The sequence below is a fragment of the Hemibagrus wyckioides genome, linkage group LG25, assembly GCF_019097595.1.
Source record: "Hemibagrus wyckioides isolate EC202008001 linkage group LG25, SWU_Hwy_1.0, whole genome shotgun sequence".
NCBI classification, from domain to species: Eukaryota; Metazoa; Chordata; class Actinopteri; order Siluriformes; family Bagridae; genus Hemibagrus; species Hemibagrus wyckioides.
In genome coordinates this window covers 16104915-16132218 of record NC_080734.1, presented here as the reverse complement: position 1 = coordinate 16132218, position 27304 = coordinate 16104915, and the positions used below count along the sequence as shown (strand labels likewise).

The 27304-nt window shown below is 40.2% G+C and overlaps 1 protein-coding gene across 16 annotated transcripts in view; it reads left to right on the top strand.

The window, feature by feature from the left end:
• dab1a (DAB adaptor protein 1a) overlaps window positions 1–27304 on the top strand; it is a 394224-nt gene that overhangs the window by 358121 nt on the left and 8799 nt on the right. For 5 of the 16 annotated variants that reach the window (XM_058379226.1, XM_058379225.1, XM_058379227.1 and 2 more), the window contains 10 exons: window positions 1508–1627; window positions 2054–2092; window positions 4523–4585; window positions 7227–7280; window positions 11562–11624; window positions 12883–12945; window positions 13027–13126; window positions 17163–17771; window positions 21098–21222; window positions 23918–24020. In XM_058379226.1, coding sequence (XP_058235209.1) covers window positions 1508–1627; window positions 2054–2092; window positions 4523–4585; window positions 7227–7280; window positions 11562–11624; window positions 12883–12945; window positions 13027–13126; window positions 17163–17771; window positions 21098–21222; window positions 23918–24004 — 1323 coding nt within the window. In that variant the 3' untranslated portion in view covers window positions 24005–24020. The remainder of the gene's footprint in view (window positions 1–1507; window positions 1628–2053; window positions 2093–4522; window positions 4586–7226; window positions 7281–11561; window positions 11625–12882; window positions 12946–13026; window positions 13127–17162; window positions 17772–21097; window positions 21223–23917; window positions 24021–27304) is intronic. The other 11 variants (XM_058379229.1, XM_058379232.1, XM_058379231.1 and 8 more) reach the window with 11 other exon arrangements.

Genomic DNA, 27304 nt, shown 5'->3' with positions numbered 1-27304 from the left:
TAGTACTTTACAACTGTTTTGACAGAAGAAGCCACAAACAATACTCTTTAGTACATTTGATCAGTACCTACTCTATCATGCTCCATGAAACTCATTGTGCAAGCAAAAACTCAGAACTGAAGTCGAAATGAATGTTCAGTAGCAGAGAGATAAATCTGTTAATAAATACTGAATCTGTTGGATCCCTTTGTTTGATGTATGTGTTTCTGATGCACTATGAATTTATTTGCCAGATCTGCTTGATAAAAGCAGCCCAGTGTACTAGCTGGACTTAAAGATGTAGTTTACCTGTAGCTTTCCTTTAATGAGGTCGTAAAATGGTCTGATATTGTCTGATATCTGACAGGGTTTTTTTCATGAATAAAGATCTATCAGAATAAGTGAAACTCAACTCAAAGTGATCCAATTCTGTAGGAAAAATGGTTCGCTTGGCATCACTGGCTATAGGTCTCCAGGAAAAATGCATGAAAAATGACCGAAATTGCTGAATAAACTGGCTTCCACTAACTGGCTGTAGTATTTTTACATTGTACATTTAACACTGTTTATATATATTTATATATTTATGTATATCTTTGAATTTCAACAGAATGTGTCCTAATGCTGCCTAAAACAGGTCCAAATAGTTTAGTACATGTAAGACCATTGTTGCACTGTTCTGGTGTTTGTCCTTTGGAAATCAGTGTATGCAAATGTCTAAGTGATGGTCAACCAGTTTCCAGCCGTCAAGATGAGATGGTGGTAGTGCATTGGTTCTTATGATCAGAAGGCTGTGAGTTTAAATCTCAACACCACCAAGCTGCCTTTGCTAGTCCCTTAACAGTACACCCCTTAACCCTCAACTGCTCTCGATGAGCACTTTGACCAAATGCCATAAATGTAAATGTAAGATTTAGCTCACTCTATCAAAGTTATCATGATGCTCTCTCATCTAGTGGTGTGAAAAAAGTTGAGACTAAGTTATCAGCAAACTGGCATTATATTGAGAAATCAAAAAAACAAAAAGCTTTAATAAACTCTCCTAACTTAACTGGTAGATTTTGATTTAAGACAATGTGGTGTGAAATGAAATCATTCCTTGACCAATGATGAGGTTCTGATTTTGTACAGAAGATTATGGAATTTCTACAAATTTATAAATACACTGAAACATTCTGTAGGAGATCTGCACAAGTATTAATTCACACTTTTCCAGAAGATTCCACAAACCAGCAACAGCTACCCTGGAGATACTTATTAATATACAGATTACAAAAGCAAGTGCAATTCACAGGAACCCCAACAGGATAGAGAGAGAGAGAGAGAGAGAGAGAGAGAGATATTTAACTCTTTTGAAAACAATTTAATGATGCCCCTGGGAGGTGTAGAACAGGTTCATGGTTCCTTTCCATATTAAGGAAATGCAATGTACAGTTTCTGGAATATTTGAGGAAACGAGGAAAGTAAATGAATCCAATTTTCCACTCTGATCTTTTTTTTTTCTCTCCGCCTCTCGCTCAATCCTCAGGCTGAGCCGGTGATCCTCGACCTCCGTGACCTTTTCCAGCTGATCTACGAGATCAAGCAGAGGGAAGAGATTGAGAAAAAGGCTCAGAAAGACAAGCAGTGTGAACAAGCAGTTTACCAGGTGCCATACACAGAAACACACCACACACTGACAAAACACACACTTAGATACATATACATGAACCCACGCAGTCTTATATACAGACAACTCAAGAAATTGAATAGAACTGAATAGAAAATAAGATTCAAGAGGCAGCTTTTTCCAAGCCTTTCTTTCTATGCTGGAAATGATGAAGTTTTTTTATTTGCTTTTATTTTATTTATTTATTTATTTATTTATTTATTTTTATTTGTGCTGTCTCAAGTTTTTCCAAATCTCTGATAATGATTTTAGACCACTGATGCCTTTCTTTCTGTCAATTAAAATAATTATACTCTGGCCTCATTTCTCTCCTGCTCTTTCCTCCCCTCTTTGCTCTCGTTCTTCCTCACCCTCCGTCACCGATTGCTAATTTTCTTTTCCCCCTAATGGCAATCCCTCCTAAAGACCATTCTGGAAGAAGACGTGGAGGATCCGGTGTACCAGGTAACGCTGCTTGTTAAATCGCTAATCATAATGTTTGCTTAAATGTACCCCGTCAAATTAGTCTGCCTGCTGGGTTCCCACACCTTTAATATGCTTTTAATCTCTCCTGTATAAATAAATATCTTCCCTTCATTTCCCATTCTTGTTCCACACAACCTGAATGAATAAGTCTTGTTATTTCATCATTACGTGTGCATAAATCCATGGTGAATCATCCTTTTTATTTATTTTTTATTTTTTTCCCCGTCAATGTGAGCGGGGTGTGTTGTGAGAATATTCAGACATAACCCCAGCCCTGAAAGCTTTCCTAGCTCTTACTGAAAACAGACAGCTTTAACACGTGTCATCCTGGGCTGTGTGTGTGTGTGTATATGAGTGTGTGCATGTGTGTGTGTGTGCTGATGCTTGTATTGTTCATTTCTTTGAACAGGAGTAAGTAAATGTAAAGAAAGTAAAGAAAGTCATTAAATAAGATGTAATCTGTGACCTAGCCCTTGAATGGCACCATCTGTGATAGGAGGCTAATTACAGTAATCTATTAAAGAAAAAAAAAAAAAGATCATTCTAGACAAATCACCTATTAAATGTTTTCAGTGCTAGAATCATCACTTCTGATGCTAGGCATCCTAGAAATTAGCAGCTTCCCACTGAGTAGTCGAGAAGAAGCCATCAAGCCATCCTTAGTTCGATATCTGCAGCTAGCTTTAGCACAGTATATGATACATCACAAAATAAATGATAGAGCCTGCTCTATTATCTTAAATAGCAGCGTATTTGGTGTGAGCTATATCGCAGAGGATATGGAGGTATGCTATTAGGTAGAGCGCTACATGCTGCTAATGCTGCGGTGTCTCTGTATGGTTCCCGCATTGTGGAGGAATAGATCACAGAAGTGGGGCTGCTGTTTGAGCTGTTTGGCATGTATGAGCTATGTGGCAATTTGGTGCGCTTATTTGCAAGCCGGAGCCCAGCACCTAATGCCCCTGGAGGATTTTCTGAGCCTACGAGCAGGCTACGTTTCTGCCTCACCAGCGCTTACATGTACAGCATGTGTGTCATTAAAGATACATGAATCCGGCTACAAAAGCCTGAGAGGATCCTGGTCTGTGATTTATTTCTTGCCGAATGTGGGGAATACACAGCATCCTTCTACAGGTATTGCTAGAGAATTACATTATATGGCCAAAAGTTTGCGGACACCTTGCCTCACACCCTCTTTTCCTTAAAGTTGGAATCACACAGTAGTCTAGAATGTCTTTGTATGATGTAGTATGACATTAGTCCTTTACTGGAACTAAGAGGCTCAAACAGAATGATGAGGTACCTGTGCACAAAGCGAGCTCCATGACGAAGACGAAGTTGCGAGTAGAACTCGAGTGTCTGACTCTGACTCATCCCCAATGAACTCCTTTGGGATGAACTGGAACATCGTCTAACCCCCCCCCAAACCCCTCACTCTTACAACATCAGTGTCTGATCTCACTAATGCTCTTGTAGCTGAACGGTCACTAACACAATCCAATATCTAGTGGAACGCCTTCACAGGAGAGTGCAGGGTATTATAAGAGTTAGAGACTAAATCTGAAATGGGGATGTGCAAAAAACACATGGATGTGATGGTCGGGTGTCCAAATACTTTTGGCTGTATAGTGTTTGTGTGTATTTACACTTCAGCTGCTTGAAGAATTGATAAAGATGAATTACAAAAGTCTAGTCATATTCATTCAGTTTAATCAGCTAGCTAGTGATTTGATTAGACTATAGATTATATCTGATATATTTTAATATAAATCAGTTCCTCCAGGATTTTACATTTTACAGGTTTTTTTTTTTTTTCAACGCTGAATCTGTTGGGTCTGTTTGGGTTTTCAAAATTTCAGATGAAACCTGTGGTGAATTTTGTGCCAAACTACTGTAAAACTACTGAAATTGGTGAAATTGCAAACACGGGATTCTTCTTTTAAACTCCTACCACGAGTAAAGACCTATTAATTATTTTGTTGCCCATGAATTAAAGAAGGTTTTGCTCGAACGTGTGTTGTGATGATGTCTCAACCCAAATTCTTATAAAATCTGCTTTTATTTTTAAAAAATATTTCATTTATTCAATCTCATAATCGAATAATGAAAATCCTGGAAGAACTGATATATAACTCTATATTTCACATCGTATATTTTAAGGATGAAATATTTTTGTTTTAAATGTTTGGAGTGTGGTGGGAAGCATGACCAAAGCATCATCCAGGATAGTGCTGTCCAGCAGGGTTTCTGGGGATCAGGGCGCTTCACGAGGCCATGAACGCTGTTTTTTCCCTTTGTGATCATTCTGCTTCCTATTCCCTTTTTTCTCTTTTCCCTTCCCTTCCCCTCCTTCCTGTTCCTGTTTTTCTTCTCCTTCAAATCTTGTCCCTTTTGCTGCCGATGTTGTAGTACATTGTGTTTGAGGCGGGACACGAGTCCATCCGTGACCAATCAGAGGAGAGCATTTATCAGGTACATTGCCACTCCCTACTATGTTCTACTACAATTTTCAATTAGTCAGATGTTGTTATTAAAATTCATTTTCACAATTTAGAATCTGATCTGATCAAGCTCCGAAAAGAGTTTAGCCTCCATCAGAAACACTTGAACATTATCAAACCGTGTCATCACAATCGTTCTCAGGGACAGGACCGTTAAGTAAAATCAGTTTAGTCTTTGACGGAACAGCTATACAGCTACAGACACTTTTCTGTGTAGCTGCCAAAGTCCCACCTGTGAATTAGACAGAACAGACAGATCGCTACGCAACGCCACGCCGCGCTAATTCACTGTGACAGCCATGTCGACGATTTACATTCAGTGCGCTTAACACCGTGACCATGGCGACGGCAGGTGTTCTCCCCTCAGGGGCCGACGTGTCTTGTCACCTGTGGCTTCAGTCAGAAACACATGATTGAAACGCCAGCGAATTCACTCAGGCTTAAAACAAACATGGGCGCCGCTGCTAGCCAACATAGCTGCTAATTGTTCCGAGTTTCTCTGGAACGGTGTAGTTTCCAATTAGTTTTTTCTTTTCAAATATTAACACAGCGAGGAGGAAAGAGTCCAGAGCTGCGCATTACCTTTTAAATCAATCGCTACGCTAAGCTCTTATCCAAACTGTAAAGCTCTGTCCTTGGCACTGCTCCGGCAGTCGGCATCAAAGAGACATCTGCACGCTGTCGGAGGCGTCGACGCTGGATCCTGATCACGCTGCAACATCAAACACGCTGACATATTGGCCAGGTCAAATTCAATCAGCGTGCACATCATTTCTTGCGTTTGCTGAGTGGAAGACATTAAAGGGGGGAGAATTGTGTGTGTTGAAGACGAAAGGCCTGGCCGTCCACTTTTTCTCTAAAAGAGTTTTAGCAGGCATCATTCGTGATGGAGGCTAAGCTTCAACTTCTACCGAAAAGTACGTTATCAGCTCCGTCTAAGGATTCTTTTTAATCGAGATGAATTAGACTGCAAGAAAAATACTCTCTACTCCCTACTTAGGGAAGATCCACCCTGAAATCTGCTTATATTGAAAGATTTGTTAGTGATTTTGCTGCTGATTTGATGGTTGCTGTTGCGTTTTTGTTATTTCTGTATGAAGTAAAGTGGTTGTGTGAGGCTCTGGTGTCAGACTAGGGCATTGCTGTGTGATTAGTGGAAGACAGTAAGAGATAACTGTTAGGTGTCATTAGCTACGTTTCCATCCGCTTTGGGGTCAGTAACCGTTGGTTACTGCAAGAGGAGAACGTGGGCCGTGACATTTTATAACTGTGTTATGTGAAGTGTCTCTCCACCACAACCTCGCAAAATGCCCTAGTGCATGCTCTCTACCAGAACCATGTGTAATTAAACTCAGAGAGTTTCTATCAGACAAACAGCTGCTTCGTTCTGACATCGTCTTTTGATAGTTCTTCTGATGAGCTGGTCAGTTTTCACAACACTTTGTCAACTTTAAATTGCGGACATAAGGGACACAATTTTTGATACACAACGCACAAAGTTTTCTTTTTTGCCAGACACCAAAATACACTTAAGTGACTGTTATGTTTTTAGGATGACGTCATGACGAATACTATCTTATCAGTAAAGGGCTGACTGGATGGAATTTGGCAAGCTTTTCTTTTTTAAGTTGATGAAGACAGAACAGAAAAAGTGGATGGAAACCTGGTTACTGTTAGGTCCTATAAGGAAGAAACCCATCTTCTTTCCTGAAGGATCATATTAAATTGATAAAAAATCCAGTGACGAAGCTGATCTGTTTGAGATGAGACTGAAGGATTAAAGCCCTGCTGCATGTCTCTTTAGTTAGACATGAAGGAAAGGAAGAAATCCCAGGGCAGACCAACAGCATTGTGGGTAATGTAGGAAACGGGGGAAAAAAACTGAAAATATACCACAATGGAAGTCAGAATTGAATCATACAGCAAACTACTGAAGATATTGATTGTAAATATTAACATGCAAGACATTCAGGGTGGATTTTCCTTTAAGTCAAGCTCCAGGGAAGTGGCGTAGCCTTGTCTTTATTTCCGCACGCAGTATTAGTTAACTGACCTTCCAAGTCTGTGGCAAAATTTATTTTGCCGTGCGAGTAAGCAGCATGCATCTGTATCTCTTCTCGCTCTGCTGATGAAAGACAGAGAAAGTGATTAATCGCCACCATCTGCTTTTGATCTGTAAATGAAAGCGATGGCAAGGGGGAAAAAAAGCTAAATAATTGTTAAAACGAGCAGTCGAACGAAAACCCGCTGAGCTGCAATCAACCAGCCGGGCAGAGGAATATTAAGAACAATGGCAAATTAGAGAGAGGAAAAGGAGCTGGAAACATAAAAAGGAGGCGCAATGGCAGCAGTGTGGGGGTCTGCTGGTCAGTACAGTTGCCTGAGAGGAACATAAATGTGATTTTAACATAAAATGGAATCCCAATATGAAAAGGTAGCTAGTTTTTGCTTAAACATATAAATATTCACAGTACAATGGTAACAAACACATGAACACACACACACACACATTTGTACACTCTAAACACACTTTTCAAGCCAGTTTCTGCAATGTGAAGTGATGTAACTTGTGCTGTGCTCGTGTGTTCGGCTGGACTCACCGCCCACCCCAGGTCCCTACCAGCCAACAAAAGGAGGGAGTGTATGACGTCCCAAAGCGACATCCAGTGAGTGGAGCTGTGTGTGTGTGTGTGTGTGTGTGTATTTGCCTGTCCACCTTTTCGCAAGCCTCTCAAATCCGCAGGCTTAAATCCAAGTGCTGTTTTATGAGTTCATCATACTCCATGCCTCCTAGGTGATTTTGTGTGTGTGTGTGTTCTGCATGTTGTGTGTATCAGTGGTTGATTTTTATTTTTTTTTTTTTACATCCTAATGAGAGGCTTGCGCTGGGTTTTTTGTGCTTGGTGGGTTTGCTGTGCATGCTGTGTGCTTGCTTTCACCCCACGTGTATGGCTGACTGACGGCGGCGCTCGATGCCAAGCGTCAGAGACATCACGTTAATTCCACGCCATGACCGTGTCAGAATCATGCACGAGCTAATCAAAAATACGATGCCTGGCTCTGTAGTTAACATGCTGCGATAAAACAAGCGCCCAAGGTCAAACTGCAAAGTCATACTCCATGTTTATGTCAGTTCTGGAGCTTTAGATGGGACCTGGTTCACCTCACCGTCTCTGATAAAGTCATGCTTTGGTCATGATGATTTTTTTTTTTTCTCCAGTTATTATTTTGGTGCTTTAAGATGTGGCTGATTTGTTTATACCGGTCAGCCTCAAGTGTTATTGCTGCTCTGTTTGTTCAGTGCTAGCTTTTGTTCATTTCAGTCCCCCCTCCTTTTATTATTATTATTATTATTATTATATTTTTAGGTTAACATTACGTTTTTACCTGCAGAGTCCGAAATGTCCACGCTTTTCCTCTCCAGTGCTAGATTTTACTGTTATTCTTTCTCCTGTTCTCATCCTGTGCTTTTGTTCTTCTTTTTGATTCATCCCACTTTACTTTCTGCTCCTTCCATTCTCTCTTCCCTTTATTCACTCTCTGAGTCCTGACCTCCCAAGTGTGCATTGCAAGGCTCCTCCAAGCTGCCAAGCTCCTATCAAAAACAATATCTCCTGTACTCTTGAAACAAGAGGAAAAAAGAAAAGAAAAAAAACACACACACACACACCACCTCTCTCTGTCACCCTTCCTTTCTTTTTTCCTGCTCTCCTCTCACTAGTTTTTCTGCACCATTTCACAGCTATGGCGCTCAAGTCCATCCTATGTGCATACTTACGTGATCAGTCGTTGCGCCGGAGATTAGCCCGACAGCATTAATTAAGTGAACGCATGCGGATAATTAGCATCTCCTGCGAGACAGTTAATTGATAGGTGGTTTGTAGTGATGAAGATTGAGGAGCGTGGAAAAGGATTGTAGGGAAATTTTAACGCATGGAAGAAGGCGATTGAAAGTATCAAGAGCTTTGGGCAGGATTAGGTGTCAGGATATGGCCCTGCATACGTTCCCTTACAGATGAGGGAAGTAAAACTACTGAGAAAACTGTTACCATGGAGACCATTTAACCCTAATGTACACATATTAGGGAATTAGGTGGTATTTGATCAGGTCTATACCTTTACATCAGCGATAAAGATGTCAGCTTTATACGCTTGCTTAATCCCCCATGTCTAGATGTTATATTGATTATACTGTAGTAGACTGTGTGCTTTTGATGGACAGATAGCTTATCAGTACCGTAACCTACACCATAGTTACCAGTCATTTCTCCGGGACCTTCCGTGGTGATCCCTCGGGGAGTGTAAAAGACAGATAGATGACATCTCTGTTAATATTACTGTTGTCTGCTTGAGCTCCTGGGCCCAGTAAACACTGATGAACCCAGCTCTGCAACCTTCAAAATGACACCCAGCGTTCACCATCATGCAGGCAGGTAGTAAATACAGCTCACACAAGATGTCCGTAAGGTGCTGTAGAGGTGAAGTGCTCAAACCAGGGACTCCTTAAAAAAGAAAATAAAGAAAAATAAAGACAAACCTCCTAAACATTGTCCAGCTACATAGATATTTAGTAGTAGTAGCAGTAATAATAATAATAATAATAATAAATTTAATAAATAATAATAATTATTATTATTATTTTATTTAGTTATTTAATGAATTATATTAGAAAATACAATTCTTATTCTTACTTAGTCTTACAATTCTTATCTGACCAGATGTAAAATAGTAGTATAGACAGCAGAATTATTATAGATTTATTTAATTTTACTCCTTTCGGTCAAATGGCATCACAAGTAGCCCAAACGGAACAAAGCAGGTATTTACTTACTAAGTTAATACATATTAGTATTTCACGATAGTTGCTTGATATACAGGAAAGGATTTAGTAATAATTGCTTAATAAACAGAAAAGTGTTTCGTAATAAAATCGCTAGTGTTTAGTTGCTAAAATCGCAGAAAAAAATGTATATTCAGGTCTTTACAGAAATAAACTGTACCAGTATATAATCCATGTTTGCAGCAGAAAACACCACCAAAAAAATATTAAAGCTATATAAAATATACCTAATATATAGAAAAGTGGAAGATTCCTACCCGGATACAGTAATGCTAGCTTTTCTGGAGACCAGGGAGATCACCTCTGACATCTGTTTTGTGTGGAATACTTTATCGTCCTAATAATTTCCTCCAGTCTTAAACGATTGCTGATAACACAAATCTGTTCCTGTTAGTCTTTTGATAGTGAAGCGGTGGTGGAGAAAAAGAAGAAAAACCTTTTAGCTATTTATGTCTCTCACACCACCTTAAGGCATTCTTCAAAATGAAATACGAAAAAACAGGAATTTGATCTGGGACTGTGGATAAAGCTAATACCGCTAAAGCTAGTAATGTGACTGCTGTAGAAATTGGTGTTTGTATTGGACTGCATTTCTGCTTAGTGTTATAGTGACCGAATATTAATGGATATGAAAGTCATGAAAACAGTACGTAATAGTGAATTATTTCAAAACATTTAGGGTGGGAAATAGTGTACTACAGAACAGCTTTATTTTAGAACGCTTTAATTTTCTATACAGTGGTGTAGCAAAGTCTGAGAACATAGTAAAAAACAGCTAAAATAGAAAATAAACAGAAGGTTTTAGAATTTTAAATAAATTAAAAAAAGTATATATTTAATATATTTTTAAAATTATTTTTAATAGTAAAAATATTTTTCATATTTAAGATTCTGCACTATTTCTAGCTCCTTATTTAAATGTAGGTAAATGTGTGAAATTGAGGAGGTTAACTGCTTTGTAGAAAATGTCTAATCTCTTCAAGCAGGTTCAGATGACGTAAAATTTTATTTGGATTTTGCAAAAAACTTCACCCAGTTGTTGTTGGTAATATAAGTAATAATACAAATGATTGTGTGAAATTAGTAAAGAATAGCAAATAGAAACATTTCTTCTCGTGCTCTCAGACGTCTTGAGCAGATTTTCTCTTTTTCACTCCTCCCCTTCTGTCCATTCTATCAGCACTGGTAGGAGTGAAATGGCATTTGGTGGCAGCAGGCCGGCTCCCATTGCTTTTTCATTACAGCCAGCTCTTATCTCTGTCCAAGGACATGCTTTCATTTGCTGCCTCTACCTGACACACTTCCTCTGTTCTGTCCTTCCATGCTAAATGCTAAGTGATAACACAAAAAGGTCTTTGGGCTAATTATTTTCTGGTTAAAAAAAAAGTCCTGTTCACCAATCAGGAGTCTGCTTCCTCGTGATGTCTTTTACTTAACTGCATGAATGCATGAGTGTATGTTTGATTGTGTTTGCTCACACCGTCACTTGTGGTGATATGAGTAATATGGATTTATGCCCCTCTACCCTGCACCTCTATTTTCGTCTCTTGTCTTTCCAAGAGTCGGGATGCATTTTTATAGCAATGCAGATGTGAGATGATAGCAGATGTTGTTCATGGTCCCCTGCTCTTCTCCAGCTCGTACTCTTTAGGGAGGCCTATACGAGAACATTACTTTCCCATTAAAGCCCCTTATGGTGGCTGTGTGAAAGATAACCGATCTGTTTGCTTTTTCCCCCCGCTGCCTTTGCTTGTGGTTGAGCTGGGGTTAGGGCTGAATGGGAATGAACATATCATTAGGAGCTATTCGGATGGCCTAGGTCTGTTGTATTGAGAGAGATGTCAGACTGGAGCGTGCAGAAACCATGAATGAGGTGTGAGGTAGAGAGGTAGAGGATGGGACACAAAATCTATGATCTATGACCTTACATATACAGGTAAAGTCCTGCCCATGTCATTGTTATCTGCAGCACCTGTTCAGAGCACAACCTCATTCTATTCCAGATATTCACCTTCTCCCATGTGTGTGTGTGTGTGTGACTATTTGTGTGTGCAAATGTTTTTCCATCTCATCACATGTTCCATTTAACCCCATGCTGCTATTTCAGAATGAACGTAATGACCAGACCAAACTGCTGGATCTAGATGCTGATCTAGTGCTGTTCCCCCAGGTAAGGTATACAGTGGTAAACAGAATGAGTAAAAAACGCTCAGCTTCAGTGCCTTGACTGCTATATGATGGATGGAGCGGCTATTTTGTTTTGAAATGGCAAAGTAAAAGTGATCCATACTCAAGTCTTATTTACTCTGTTGCCTCCCTGCTCTGTAGTGGATATCAAATGAATGTCACACTACCTGCCATGTTTAGCAGCCCACTGTGTGTGTGTGTGTGTGTGAGTGTGAAAGAATGTGCATGTGTATACAGTATGTGCGTGTGTGTGTCTGAATGTGAGAGTGTGTGTGTATACAGTGTGTGTGTGTGTGTGCGTGCATTTGGAGGGTTGTTTGGGTGTGTGTGTGTGTGTGTCTGTGTATGTATGTTTGCATTTGGAGGGTTGATTGGGTGTGTGTGTGTGCATTTGGAGGGTCAATTGGATGTGTGTGTCTGTGTGGTTGTGTGTGTGCACATTGGAGGGTTGTTTGGATGTTTGTGTGAGTGCGTGTCTCTATATTTGTGTATGGGTGTGGGTGTGTCTGTGTGGGTGTGTCTTGAAGTGGCCTTGAAATGACCTGAAAGTCCAGCATAAACCTGCCCATAAATATGCCCTTTTCCCCTCCCCCTAAATTTCCCCTTTATTAGTGACCTCTTCTTGTTCCCTTTGAATATAACCCTCCTCAGGCCAAGATATTTCCATACCAACCATCCAGTAAAAGAAAAAGAAATAAATGTCTCGGCGCCGTTCTCAGATTGTAGCCTCATGAGACGCCCAGTGTGAGCTGAAAGGTCAGACACATCATAGGTATATGGTGTGTTCGCTATACTGGGCATGTGAGGTTGACACCCATTTGTTCTGCACAGGCTATAAACGCTACAAGATGATTCTAAAAGTGATATATGAAATGTCCTATGCTTCCCATGAGAAGAAAAAAAAAATCTCTATTTGTGTATTTATGAAATATCTGATTATATTAAATGAATGGATTAAGCCAAAGTAATAGACACACACTGCTAAAGTGTCTACAAGGATATTTATTCCCCATGATCCTGGTGTCTCTATGTGGTGGGTATAAGCCAGAACCTCATTTCATCTTCATCATCATAATCCATATATCACTCTGTTAACATTCACACCCTGCTGCCACTGGGCAACTATACACACACTCGTTCCAGCTGTTTATCCAGAGGTAGGTGTCACTCGTATGGAAGAGGAAAGTGCTCCGAAATTTAACAATTTTATTACGTTTTATCTTTTCTTTTTTTCCCTACAGAATATCCACCAATTAGAGCTTTTTGGAGACATGTCTACTCCTCCTGATATCACTTCTCCCTCAGTGAGTGCACACACACACAGTTTTCTTTACACACAGTATAGAATTTGCATATATACATGATGTGTTTATGTTCGCTTTCAGACCCCTGCCTCTCCGGCTACCGCTCTAGACCCAACGCTGCTCCACCAGCCCCCCTCAGAACTGTTTGCTGCATTCAACCCTGCCTCTGTGCCTGCCTCAGGTCAGATTAACTATTTATATGTGAGATGGAGAGAGTGACAGACTAAATGAAGTGTTCTTTCCTCTTGCTGTAGAATATGAATGCTCTCGTTACTCGAGTCGCATAGCAAACGCTTTACAAAGAGAAACAAATTAACTACCCAGTCCTGTAGCCCCAGTCGTGTGTGTGTGTGTGTGTGTATGTGTATGATTGTATCTGTGTCTAGTCTAGTTTGTTTGGTGCAGTTGTAAAAAACTAAGTGTAGAAATGATTCTCTGATGGAGTTTTGCAGCTATACCTCGGTGTGTATCTGTATCTTGAGCTTTCTCTATGAACCAGGCAGGAGAATAGCTCAGTGCTGGCATGCTGATGGGGAATAAGGTTGTTTTTCTGTTCTTGCTCAGTTCTAGCTCAGATTCTTGGCTAGAAACATAATATGCCACATAAGGTGTCATATTCATAGCATTGCATTTTCAATCCCACTTTACAAAGTTCCTGCTTGTCAAGACCCATGTCCACATGATATCTTCCTGACTTCAAGCCAAGCCTTAAAAGTCCTATTTCACAGATCCAGATATTTCTTTGGGTTGCAAAATCATTGCACTGTGTCACAGAAAGAAAGTCTCTCTGTGTCAGACAGCTGACATGATCAGTAGAATAGCATATAAAACTAATTAAATACTGTAGTCACCAGATTTGTTGCCTTTATAGAGTACTAGAGGAGGGCTGTCGAAGTCAAATACTATCTGGGCTACATTAGGCCATAAACACAGACCTATGATTGTATTTCTATGTATTCTTTTGATCAACATCAATAACCTTGGATCTGAAAATACAATAGAACAATACTAGGGTAAAATTGCTTAACAGACACTATTCAACTGAAGAGAGAGAGTCTATGGGGACAGCTGTGACATGGCAAGCGTTGTTAAAGAAAACAATGTGTATGCCTACGCTGGGACTCTATTATTAGTAATAGTAGTAGTAGTACTATTGTTATCTTCTTTTGCTTAAACGTTCTTCTTTTGCTCTAATCACTTTTCTTGTTTTAACTATGAAAAACAACTACCCAAATACTTTTAAATACACGATCGATTTGTGAAGAATTAACTGCCTTGCAACCCCCAATATATCTGTTTTGAAAATATCAGAAATATTTCATTTTAAGCAAAACCTTTGAGAAGAACTCCTACAGAATTATACACATACATGTCCATAGTCTCCCGTTTCTCTTGTTGTTGCTCTATCAGCGTTTCTTGCAGTATATTTGTTTGTCTCTACACTGGATGATACCATTTGGGATCTTCATTGAATTATACTGATGAAGGTCAGCGCCTGATGAGTTTTCAATCTACTTTTTAGACCACAGTTTCACTGATGTGATCCCATGTTTGTTCTAACAGCATGACGGTAGTCTAAGCCACGGAATAGAGTCCGTGTCATAGAGTTTGGGTTGGATCTGGAGGACAGATAGGAAACTTACGAGACAAAGACAGGTCATGTTCATTAACCCAGAGCCTGTAAAGTGCTCATGAGGTACCATGGATTTGAAAAATAATGTATTTATTTTATGGGAGAATGGAGGCCTAGTTGTTTTTCAATTCCCGCCTCCGCCCTGTGTGTGTGTGTGTGTGTGTGTGCAGTTTTTATGTTCTCCCCATGCTCCAGGTACTCTAGTTTTCTCCTCCTCTGGTTTCTCCTCATCTCTTAATTAAACTACAGCAGCAGACAGAATTCATTTTACATCAACTCAACTTTATAGTCATGTAAAATATTGAGCTACACTGTGATTTTATGCAAAGTACATAATCCCAGGGTTCTATATACAACACCAAGGAACCTCATTTTTAAGTGTAGAGTGTCTTTTTTTAGGAAACGCAATACCCAGCTTAAGCCACAAATAGTTTGTTCTCTCTGCTTACCCTGTAACACAGTTTAGTTTAGTGTACATGTCTGAGACAGCTGCTGCAGCCAGATTGACTTGTTCTATGACACTAAACAGTGTATGATTAATACATCTGGAAGCGCATACTACATCACTCTACCCATCTGTCTTTGTGTTGCTCTGAAAAACTCAAAATATCGGAAGCCTGAAGCTTGCCAAGCCGAACACAGACCTACCTGCCCTTCCTGCTCCAGCCCCTCAAGTTCATTTCGGCTAACAAGATTACATTTCATACACTCCTAGTCATGGCAGTCGAATGCTTCCAGATTGATTTGACTTGAAGAATGAATCATTTCATCCTCCTTAACCACAGCTACCGTCATTCACCTAGCTCTGATTAATTATACATACTTTTCTATGTTTATTGTTGTGGAATATGATGCTGGTAATAAGCAAATATGTTTTTTAAATAGTTTGGTTAGAATTGGAAGTGTTGTGATATCCAAAGGACGTTTTTTCCAGGTTGATCCTTTGGGTGCCGAGATGAAAAAAATCTTCCTGTGTGTTTCCTGTTGCATTCCCTTACCATTGTATACTTACCAGGGCAGTGGTGGCTCAAGTGGTTAAGGCTCTGGGTCGTTGACTGGAAGATCAGGGGTTCAAGCCCCAGCACCACCAAGTTGCCACTGTTGGGCCCTTGAGCAAGGCCCTTAACCCTCTCTGCTCCAGGGGCGCCGTATCATGGCTGACCCTGCGCTCTGACCCCAACCTCCAAGGATGGGATATGCGAAGAAAGAATTTCACTGTGCTGTAATGTATATGTGACAAATAAAGGCTGTTTCTGTTTCTGTTACCAATGCCCAGTGTAATGTCAGCATGTATATGTAAATACAAGTAAGTGAACAGTCAGTTCTTGAAATATGTTGGAAGCAGGAAAAATGGGTGTAAGTGCAAGATCTCAGTTGTTTTGGCAGTGGTTATTGTCCCAAGGAAAGACAACCAGTGACAGGGTCATGGGCACACAAGGCTCACTGACATACATGAGGAGTGATGGCTGGCCCATCTGGTCTGATCCCACAGAAGAGCTACTGCAGCCCAAATGAAAAAGTTAATGCTGGCTATGATAGAAAGGTGTCATAACTCACAGTGCATCACAGCTTGCTGCGTATGGAGCTGCATAGAGGCAGACCATTCTGTGTAAACTCTAGAGACTGTTATGTGTGAAAATCAATGGAGATCAGCAGTTTCTGATATTTCATACCAGCCCATCTGGCACCAACAACCATGCCAGAGTTAAAGTCAGAGAGATGCCACTTTGTCCTCATTTTGATGTTTGATGTGAACATTAACTGAAGCTGTATCTGCATAATTTTCCATATTGTGCTGCTGCCATATGATTGGCTCATTGGATAACTGCATGTGTTCCTAATAATGTGGACAGTGACTTTAACATGTTATATATTTTGCATTTTGATGGGATATTGCAGATGTTGCGTCCTGCAACATTTTATACTGATGGATTTAGTACAACTTATTAGTAGAAGCATTTATTTTAATATTAATAGATATTAGATATTTTCAATACATATTTGTGCCTGTATTTTTCCAAAATACATGATTAAGCTCACCCAATTTTTTTTCCATCCTGCAATCCTGCAATCTTCCAGTTCTGGACATAATAGGCACTCTTTAACGGTGTGTGTGTGGTGTTCCATGTGGTGCTGGTCATTTGAAGGAAGGAGATGCATAATGAAATAAGGACTTGTTTGATGTGAGTCAGGTTTGATAATGGTCTCCTCTAAAGCGAGCTGTTCATTAGGGCCGGACCCATTGTGAGCGGTAATTACAGTACTTCATCTGAGATTTAAAGACCTTTTCTCTGAGGAGAACTAGGTCATCTTCTTCTGCACATTTAGGTTCATGGCCTCACTCCAAGCCTCTTTAGCTGGAATGGTGTTTAAAGCTGATAGGGGAATGGGATCACTGATAATTATGGTCCTGTGTTTCACTTATTACAGTATTTACACTTGAATATTTATTAGTTAATAACTGCTAGCATTAATATTACCAAGTGTTTTACAGATTTTTGTCTGTAGTGTATTGCATCAGGCAAACTCATACAACACTGATATTGCATACTGACAATGTTTTTTTTTCTTTCCCTTTCCTCAGGTTACGTGACGATGGGAGCAGTCCCCCCGGGCTGGGCACAGCAGCAGTTTGCAGCCCAAGCACCGCTTGCATTCGGAGTTCAGTCACCAGTTCCCATGGCTCAGGTGTTACCTGGTGGGCAGCCGCTAATATGGGGCCAGGCCAACCTCTTCCCCGCCATGCAGCAGCAGTGGGCAGCTATGGCCGGAGCCCACTTCTCACCTGCTGCCTTTGTCCCTGCACAGACCATGGGACCACTCCCAGCTGCAATGTTCCAGGCACTGGCACCCATGCCCATGGCGGCAGCATGCCCCACTACTGGTCCTTCCCCAGGCACGCCAACCGCAGGCACCTCAGCTTCCACGGCTTCTAGCCCGCAACATGGCGAGCACTCGTTGCCTGGACAGACCAAGATGAGCAAGGAGATGTTCAAGGACTTCCAGATGGCCAAGCCACCACCCGGAGGTACACGTAAGAGTGAGCAGCCCAGTCTGGCATGCACCACAGACGCTTTTACCAGCTACTTCAGTCGGGTGGGACTGGCACAAGACAACGATGACTGTGACGACTTCGACATCTCCCAAATGAACCTGACGCCCGTCACCTCCACCACACCCTCCACCAACTCGCGTAGGTTGAATGCTTGAATCAAACTGTTGTTAAAACTGTTGCATCACTGCTTCACACAGGGTACTGTGTTTAAACACAGTGTCTACATGTTAACAGATAAAAGATAGCATAGATTATTTGGTAGGAAGCTTTTTTTTTATCATTTTAATGGATAAGTATTTATCAAGATCAGTGTAAGTCATTTGTTTCCACCAGGGGGCACGGCAGCTTAGTGGCTGGCAAATTTTCCTCACAGGTGGAGGCTCGATTCCCACCTCTGCCCTTCATGTGTGGAGTTTGCATTTTCTCTGTACTTCTGGGGCTCCTATGGATACTCTAATTAACTCCTCCTGTCCAGAGACATGTTATACTCTAAATTGTCTGTAGTGTGTGAGTGTGTATACATGTTTGTGTTGTTCCATGCGATGTGTTGGCACCTCGTCCAGGGTGTCCCCTGCCTTGTGTCCAGAGTCCCCTGGGATAAACACCAGGTCCCCTGTGACCTTGCGTACAATAAGCAGCTCAGAAAATGAATGGGTGGGTGTATTCCCCTGTGCCCCACTACAGCCCATTTAAGTTGATCAGTGACTTGAATATCACCACAGCCAAATATTAGCCAAACATAGCCAGGAGCAGAGAAAAACATAACTAGCAAATAACTTTTACATCTTCCATGGACATCAGAGCACCACTAGTACATTAGAAAGCAGTTACTGCTCTCCTCCAAACATTGTTCAGGTCCAATAATGTTGATTGAGCAGCTGTTTCGTAAACATGTCTTAGATGTAGCACATTACAAGGACATTATAAATATATATGGATTTTGTAGTTTAAGACACTTCTGACATGTAGAGTGACTCCAATTTTGGCAAAAATTAGTTTTTAGTGAAAGTTTTACAATATGAACAGCCATCATTTTTTTCAAGACATTCAAAAATATATAAAAAGAGAAGCTGCATAATGTGCTCACCACATTGCTTTAAGACTAAGGCAGAGACATTCGCTTGGCTCTTCAACCTTCTTTCAGAGTCTGACAGCAGTTCAGTAAATATCATTGCCACGTCATAGCATCGGGGTTCCCTGCGGTTCAGTCCTTATCTTGGGTTAATGTCACTGTGGGTTTTCTCTGCAAGTTCTCCCTACATTTATATCTATAGGTTTCCTTTGGGTTCTTTCCACATCCCAGTAGGTGTTAATGGCTAAGCCAAAGTCACGAAGAGTGAATGAGTGTGTGCATGATGATGATGATCCCATCCAGGATGCCAAGGATAGATTATGACAAATCCATAACTACCGAAGTTTACTAAAATTCAGTGAAAGAGTGTAATGATTTGCTTGTAACTTTCACTGTGCTTTGAATCTTTCAATTTCTCTTAGTAAAGGCTGTGTGGTAGTCTATGATACAACTCCTTAAGGAGCACTGTCTTTAGTCAGCATGAAAATGACAATTAATAATGAAAAGGAGAGAAATGGAGAGGGAAAAAGAGAGAGAGAGAGAGCACTCCAGCTGTGCAGTGCTACAAAGTAGGGAAATTATTACCAGTCTCAGGAGAGCTATGCATTGTGTATTCTGGTCTGTTTGGATCCTCATATTCCTGTTGTGTTAATTACTGCTGTGGAAGAGCACAACACTGTCGCTCTATCCGTGCAAATAATCACACACTGTGTAAGGGTCACACTCGTTTATGAACTGACAATGAAGGGCTGTGAACCATCAGGCCTTCTGGGTTGTTCAGGTTAATACAAGGTTGAGAGCTGTTATTGCACTCTGAGCCACTGAGATGATGTGAGGGTGGATAAAAACAATTTTATCACCGTGTTATGTTGACATGAAAAGTAATGAAAGGAAATAAAATGTGCAGAAACCTTACACCCGAGCGGCTCCAAAGCCTGAAATGTTCATGTTCATGTTTTAATTGCTGATAAATGGCTTGATCATATTTATGCAGTGATTTGCAAATGAGCCAAGTGTTTTCCGGCCCTAACGTGTTGGAAAAAAATGGGAAAGTGGTGCAGTTCATCTCACATTAATTACAAATTTGTTTGTAGCCATTTAGGCCAGCATAAATCTGCTAATGTAATTAAAGAGTTGTGATCTGCATCCACTTAAACTATTACTGTCCATCAAGCAAATGTCTGTCATGCCTGCCATTACCATGAAAGTCAGAAGCCTTTAACTTAACACTCTTTAAAAATACATAATAGATGTTTGTATTGGGCATTTTTAACTTTTACACTTCGTTTCAGTCAAAACAGCTCCTTTTAAAATAGCTTTGTGTTTGTATTACTACAGATATTAAGATATGGACATTATATTTTATCTGGAAAATAGCTAAAAAATCTCTAATGGGGTTTCCTTTTTAAAGCAACTACTCTGTTTTGTCAGATAATATAATATAATATAATATAATATAATATGTAAAAATAAATTAAATATATATATATATATATATATATATATATATATATTATAAGGTTTGCTATATAGGGAGTGCTAATGTTAAGTTTGCTAATGAATTAATCAGAAGTAAAACAGTAAATAACTCATCATTAGCTAGAATTTGATTTGCTGCCTAGCCAACAGTTTTAGCTACAGGAATTTAGCATGTTAGCAATTTTAGAGTGTTAGCAAGAAAACAGGCTAGTTAAAGCTAGTTATTTGGTAGTATATTAGCAAAACCTACCTTATTTTTTAGAGAACGCTCGGTTACCTCACATGATGAAATGTCACGATTCTTTATAGTGTTGAACATGATCATGACCATTTGATTGATACACGCACTGTGGTCGTTGTCTAGGTGACTACTTTTTTGAGCTGCATTAACGCATACAGTGATTATGTCACTGCAAGTCTCCAGTTTTGCCGCACTATAAAGTCGCCAGAGAGTGTTCGCATCACTGGTTGCCATAGTAACATATATATATTTTTTTTATGTTACTATTTTTCATGTCGCTAATATGAAACATGGAGGGATTTTGGTGTTTGTGAATAAAATTCAGCGGGGTTTATATATACTGCATCATATCATACGAGATGAAGGAGAAGCAGCGTGAGCTTTTTGGCACAGATCACGTGCCCTCTGCTGTCTTCGCTCCCATTGGTAGTCGCTGCATATTCACGTCCACATCTAGTCTCCGACTCTTGCTATCACTCATGTCGCAGGAAATCGGCAGCTTTCATGGAAAACGAATGATCGCTGCAAGTCTCCGTATTTGTGAATTCACCATAACGCAAACTGGGTTTATTTACCCCAACTTTTGTTTATATTGCTAATAAACCAGTTCATTCATATCTGAATGCATTGTTAGCATCTGTTCACAATCCATTGTCGTGTCCTCTTGAACAGCACCCACACCAGCCCCTCACCAGAGCTCCCCATCTAAGGCATCATCGCAGGCCAGTGACCCGCCCACTGACGACTCGTTCGGTGAAGCGGAGGGCAGTCCCAGTCGCAGCGGCGAGGAGGACGCTGTGAGTAAACCCCACACTCCACATCAATACATAATACTTGGTTTCACATTTTTCTATAGCCATACAAACAAATGAAAAAGATATTCTATTCTATTCTTATTTATTTATTTATTTATTTATTTATTTTTAATAGCCCAGTATGATGTCCCAGATTTACACATACACATGCAATCAGTCACATCTACTGATTCTAAAGGTCAGACTTCTGCATAACAACCATGCACCATTATTCTAATGCAACATCTTCACCTATTCATTCTACCCACAGAGGTTGTGAAAGAAAAAATATTTTCATAACAAGCACCTTTTGCATCTTCCGAGGCGTGTTGATGAATCGCACAGGAAGCATGCAAACACGCAGGACGCTGGCTCATTCTTATTCAGCGTGCTGTTCCACGGATGGCCAATAATGTGTCAAATTAGTCCTTGGAGCTGACAGAAAGGCCATTAGGACATTATTAATCACACTTAGATTCCTATCATGAATCACATACCACTATTCTGTATTTAGTATCGTAAAACCTGATGAAACACTCAATAAGAAACTGGGGCTGATGCACTTTAAAGGATGTGTATGTATATTTCATACATCTTCATCATTGCACATTATAACCTACTGGAACGACTGTGATTTTCATTTACAAAGGAAAGAGTGTAAGAGAGATTCATTCAGCACTCCTACAGCTCTGCCATGGTTTTAGACACTTAGTCTCTCTCCATCTGTTTCCATGAGTCATCTCAGACTCGCCGCTTGCTCTCGTCTTCTCTCTTTTATTCGTCTTCCTGCAGAACAAAAGTCTGATTATTTCCTTCAAATTATTCTTGCAGTAAGTCTGCCTTCTCCTTTCAGTGATGAAGTAACACACACACACACACACATATCTCATAGCATACAATAAATATACCCCTCCATACACATACACATATACATTTAACACACACACACAGCACACAATAAATTTACACAAACACACACAGCGCACCATAAATACGCACAATAAATACACACGCACCCCCCATACACACGTAACCCAATAAACACACACATCACCCAATAAATACAGACACACATACAGCGCATAATAAATACGCACACACACACACACCTAATAAATACAGACACACGTGCAGCACACAATAAATACACACACACACTCCACCCAATAAATACACACACACACACACACACACAAATCACCCTATAAATACACACACACCACACACACATAACCCAATAAACACACACACACATCACCCAATAAATACAGACACACATACAGCGCATAATAAATACACACACACCTAATAAATACAGACACACACACACACATATCACCCAGTAAATACACACACACCACACACACATAACCCAATAAACACACACACACACATACAACACATAATAAATACACACACACACACACACCACCCAATAAACACACACACACACATATCACCCAATAAACACACACACATATCACCCAATAAATACACACACATCACACACACATAACCCGATAAATACACACACACAGCACACAATAAATACGCATACACACACACACACACAAACATCACCCAATAAATACACACAAACATCACCCAATAAACACACACACACACATAACCCAATAAATACAGACACACATGCGGCACACAATAAATACACACTCACACACACACATCAACCAATAAATACACACACATACAGTGCACAATGAACACACACACACACACAGGTGCTAAGAGCAAAGCGGCAGTAGGCTATTAATTCAGCGAGGTCTAAAGTGCTTATATAATGCAGCCCAAACCTTTCAGATGAAAACATAAGAATGTGCAGAATGCAGAGAGCAGGATTTCACATGACCATTAGCACAAAGAGTGGAAGGATGAATAGACGACAGGACGAGTGGAAGAAGGAGAGATGTGAAAAGATGAATGGATTTCTCGCTGCTGTTTTGCCCTTTATTGGCTTTTTCTGTTTTCACTCTGCTTACTGTACTTTTCTCTTTCGCTCTTCCCCAACCTCCTCTCTTCTCTCTCTTTCTCTACTGCCTTCAAATTCACTTTCTGTCCTATTTTCATTCTTTTATCCCTATCATTCTTTTTCCATCCTGTTTTTCCTCTTGGTACTCCCTGATCTCTTTGTCTCCATCATCTATATTTCTGTTATTCACTCCATTTCCCTCTGCCACCTGTGTCTATCCTCCTCCTATTCATTATTCTTACTGTCTTTTTATGGTGCCCCAATTTCTCCATCACTTTTTTTTTTTATATTTCTTTTCGGTCTAATTTCCTCCAACATCTGTTTGTACCCTCCATTCCTTCACCTTTCTCTCTTTCTACTCTCTCTCTCTCCCTCTCTCTCTCTCTCTCTCTCTCTCTCTCTTTAACATTTTCTACCTTTCCACTTCCCTTTTTTGATTTATCTATCTATCTATCTATCTATCTATCTATCTATCTATCTATCTATCTATCTATCTATCTATCTATCTATCTGTCTGTCTGTCTGTCTGTCTGTCTATCTATCTATTTTCTACATTACTTTCATCTTCTTCCTAATTTCCTCCAACATCTGTTTGCCCACACCCTCGATTCTCCAATCTCCATCCCTTCCTCTCTCCCTTACTCCTTCCCTGTGTCCTGTTCTCTCTCTCTCTCTCTCTCTCTCTCTCTCACTCTCTTCCTCTTGCAGGCCGGAGACACACAGTCTCCGAGTGTGAGTGAGCCTCAAGCAGAGCCTGATGGCTCTGAGCCAGACAGTCCTCAGGTCGGTAGCTAGATAGCGGCAGGTCGGGGTAGGTATCTGTCCTGTTTTTCTTCTTCTTCTTCCTCCTCCTCCTCCTCTTAATGTCAGCCTGCTCCAGCCGTGACGCCGTGTCAGCACTCCTCCACCTTGCCACCTCACTCCACTACATAAACCCACTACATAGTGGCTGAGTCTCTCTCTCTCTCTCTCTCTCTCTCTCTCTCTGTTTCCTGTGCTCTGTCATCCCTCCACCCTTGCCTGCTGCTACCTTAAGATGGTATGTGCCTTTTGAATGTCTCTTTTTTTAAATTTATCTATGAGAAAACCTTCCTTTCTTCCCCCACAGCTGCCTGAGGAGTGTGAGTATCAGAGTGGGTATCAGGGCTGTTGTGTTGCATTGATTTGAATGACAGTCTGGCATGGCATATACACAAACATCCCAACACTCAACATCATCTAAGCATCTGTGTTGTGTTATATTGTGTTGTATTGTGTTGTGTTATGCATCTGCATCTGTGCTATATTGTACTTTATGACTAAATGTAGCTTTGCAAACCGTACTTGGAAAGTCTACGTATTTTCTTCGCTGTTTTGACAAGCTGTTTGTAACCTTTATTATAGTTTCACTAAACATCACATCACAATCGCAGTGTTATTAAGCACAGCATGCAATTTTTTTTTTTTTTGTCCGCAGCTAAAAGTCACACCCACAGTATTTGTATGACAGCTCTACTTCTGTTTAAGTGTAAATGCAAACAGGATTGCGGATACGGTTTATTGTAGGCGCAAAGCAAAGCGCTACATGTAAAATGTAATTGCATCAGCCATTAATATTGCTGTGCACAAAATGCTTGTGAATTTGAATTATACAATTGAATCATGTCTCAGATTATGCGCTCTCATGAGGGAAATACAATTGTGCATGCATGTTTAATTAGCCTAGAAAATGCTACCGTATCCATTGACTTGACAGTGCGTTAACCGAAGAGCAAATTATACAATTACATTCAGCCGGTTAAGATTTTTTCCCCCTCGGTGTGATTGGAGCTGCATAATATGGAGGCATGTGCTTCAGTGAGTTAAGATCTGAAACCTGTTCGATTCTCTGTAGCTAGGTATCATTGAAAAGCTAAGATTATAACCAAGGTTGTGTATTCAAAAAGCACTTCAAATACACATTACATAGGGAATTAGCGGGCTAGCTTAAAGACTAGCTTCAGTATATTTAGCTTTCATAACATGTGCTTGTGAAAGTCATATTCAGATTCAAGAGACGAGACCTTTTCTTAAAAGCAAGTAGTGCAGTGGTTTCTTTTTGACTGCTCTAAATGCGACATGAATTAGTACTTTAAGTTTTAGGACATGATCATTTATTCCTCCAAAATATAAACCACTTTTATAAGAGATGTTTGTGCTAAAATAGTGCTTTTAGGTCAAAATAGATCCTAAACACGCTTCTCTCAAAACTTACTCTTAGTAAAGACAACAAATATATATTCACCAAGCACTTTAATATGAAAGCTTACACACCTACTCATTCATGCGGCTATCTAATCAGCCAATCGAGAGGCAGCAGCTCAGTGCATGAAATCATATAGATACAGACCGGCAGATTCGGGTAATGTTCAACCATCAGTATGTGGGAAAAATGTAATCTCAGTGATTTTCACCGTGACATTAGTGTTGGTGCCAGATGAGATGGGTTCTGTAACTGCTGATCTGCTGGGATTTTCACACACAAGAATGGTGCAGTAAAGACAAAACATCCAGTGAGCCTCAGTTCCATGGCTCACACCAGAAAAGCATGGACACCATGTAGAACCTTGAAGTGTTTAAACTGCAACAGCAGAAGACCATGTCAGGGTCCACTTCGGTCAGTTTAGAACAGAAAGCTGAGGCTGCAGAAGACACATACTCACAAAATTAACTAGTTGAAGACTGGAAAAACGCAGCCTGGTCTGATGGATCTGGATTTCTGCTGAGGCTCACAGATGCTATGTCACAGATGGGAATGTCTTCTTTTGTTAATCCCAATCAATCATCAATTGAATAGAATAACACATTGAAATATTGTTGAATGTTGAATATTGAAGTATTGTTACTGATCATCACTACAATTTATCACTACAATTTACCGACACCATTCTATTGATTACGTCCTGCATGGTAATACATCATGTCATGACACAGAAGTCGTCTCAAACTGGTTTCATGAACATGACACTGTTCTTCCCAGTCATTGGATCTAAATCCAGTAGAGCATCTTCGGGTTGTGGTAGAGATACAGCATAAAAGTGCACCTGAACATCCTGAGAGCTAAGGGAAGGGCCTACGCGGTATTAATATAGTGTTCCTAATAAAGTGCTTGGTGAGTGTATATGATTATATGAATTCACATATATACAGTCCTCATGCTTGTGTAAAAAGACCAAGTCACACATTTTTTGACGTAAGCCTTACATAAAGTGCTTTATTGAAGTGGTATGCAGTCCTTTTGAAGGTGTTATGAAGACTCAGTGCGTCCTCAATTTTCAAGGTTATATATTATCATCAGAATTTCGCCTTCCATAGAGAATGGGGAAAAGAAATTTTTAAATCATGTGATATGATTTTATCTGTGTTTGGAAAAAGTCAGCATTCCGGTCTACAATTTGTAGTGGTGATTCAGATGTTTGCAGCGTCATTCAGACTGACAGAACCTTTTACCTTTGTGTACTTTCCGTATAATTTCTTTTGGTTGGAGTCTTAATTTGGTCAAACACCTCTGTAATTTGTAATTTCAACATCATCCACTATATGTATGATACTGCACGGATCCACAGCGCACTACTCCATTTCATATCTCAGCGGTGGGCCGGCTTACTGTGTAATTTAGTGTTCTGCACTGATGTGTGCCTCCGTGAGCTACTCTAGTATGCGGCTAGAAACCCAAGCGGCCCCCTCGATCAGCAGACAGTGTTGTGTGTGTGTGTGTGTGTGTATGTGTGTGTGTGGGGAGCGGCTACTCTCTGGTTCTGCTGTATAAAACTTTAATAAAGTGTGTAGAAACAGAGCTGTGTGTCAGTGTGTGCATGCACTGGCCTCATTACTGCGGTGTGGGGCTTAATAATGCCGGATGGCCTCTGAGACACGTACAGATGCTGCACCTCTGGAAAGAGCAGACCTTATGCATATAAGACATTTTTAGATTTTTTTTTTTAAATTCATATAAATCATCTTCAGTATATTAATGAAGGGGTTTTTAGGCAGGGAATTATTTTATACTCTTCCTGAAAGTCCACTGTTGGTGGTGTGTGTGGATTCTTCATGTGGAAAACTTATTAGATGTCAATG